Here is a 1086-nt window from a genome sequence, read left to right as displayed (position 1 = left end):
GTTATTTATTAGCCATTTATATTTTTTCTGCGAATTGCCCTTTCATACCCTTTGACTAGATTATTTGTCTCTTTTGGTCAATTGACACAGTCCTTATTAATTTTTTGTCTGACAAATAGGGAGCCTGTTCTCATATGTCTTTTAACTTTACTGATGGTTTCAGTATTTATGTATTTAGATCTGTCTTTTCCTTTCTAGTTAGAAAGGTCTTCCCTACCATGTTGTTGCTGTGTGCTATTAAGTCGATTCCAATTTGTAGTGACCCTACTATAAGATTATAAAAATAACCCTGTTGTTATTTTATGAGGTTTTTTACATATAAATATAATTGGTTGAGAATTTATTTTTGTTTTTGTGACATAAAGCAGGAATTTAACTCTTATTTTTATGTGGATAGCCACCATCTTGACCCCATTTATTGCAGAGTTAATCCTTTCCCCACTGATTTGTATTACCACCTTTGTCATTACTAAATTTGTTTATACACATACATGTGATTCTCAATTCTTTGTTCCAATGACCTGTTTGTCCATGTGTCAGCAACCAAACTGTTTTAATTTCAATAGTTTTATATTTTTTTTCCTCTGGTAGGACTAGTCTCCTCTCATTATTTTCCTTTTTATTTTTTCCATCCAAAATTTTCTCTGCCATCCTTGAACATTTACTTGTTCTGATAAACTTTAAAATGAATTTCTCAAGAGCCTCCTCCCCAAGTCCTCTTGGGAGTCTTTATAAGAATTGCATTAAATACAGAAATTAATTTAGGGAGTTTTTTTTGTATTTTGATAAGTAGTATATAATTATTTTGAACACCGTCTTTTCAGTGTGCCTCTTCCAACTCCCTTGGCCAAAGAGCTTTGATAAGTTATTTAGAAAAATAAGAAGCGTTACAGTCATCCTTTCTAAAATATAGACCGTCTATTCATAGGCCCTTGGACTGGACAGTGCCAATGAGAAGGGCTTGTACAGGAGGGGTGAAGCCCAGCTGCTTATGAACGAGTTTGAGTCAGCCAAGGGTGACTTTGAGAAGGTGTTAGAAGTGAATCCCCAGAATAAGGCTGCAAGACTGCAGATCTCCATGTGCCA

The 1086-nt window shown here is 34.6% G+C and overlaps 1 protein-coding gene across 10 annotated transcripts in view; it reads left to right on the top strand.

The window, feature by feature from the left end:
• FKBP5 (FKBP prolyl isomerase 5) overlaps nt 1-1086 on the top strand; it is a 129589-nt gene that overhangs the window by 127202 nt on the left and 1301 nt on the right. For 9 of the 10 annotated variants that reach the window (XM_023734124.1, XM_023734123.1, XM_023734125.1 and 6 more), the window contains one exon: nt 929-1072. The exons of the other annotated variant lie outside the window; for it this stretch is intronic. In XM_023734124.1, the coding sequence (XP_023589892.1) occupies nt 929-1072 (144 nt within the window). The remainder of the gene's footprint in view (nt 1-928; nt 1073-1086) is intronic. 10 annotated transcript variants of the gene reach the window in all.

The sequence above is a fragment of the Trichechus manatus genome, unplaced genomic scaffold (assembly GCF_000243295.1).
Source record: "Trichechus manatus latirostris isolate Lorelei unplaced genomic scaffold, TriManLat1.0 scaffold00065, whole genome shotgun sequence".
Classification (NCBI taxonomy): domain Eukaryota; kingdom Metazoa; phylum Chordata; class Mammalia; order Sirenia; family Trichechidae; genus Trichechus; species Trichechus manatus.
Note: the sequence above shows the minus strand (reverse complement) of the source record. Positions and strands in the feature narration are given on the sequence as shown.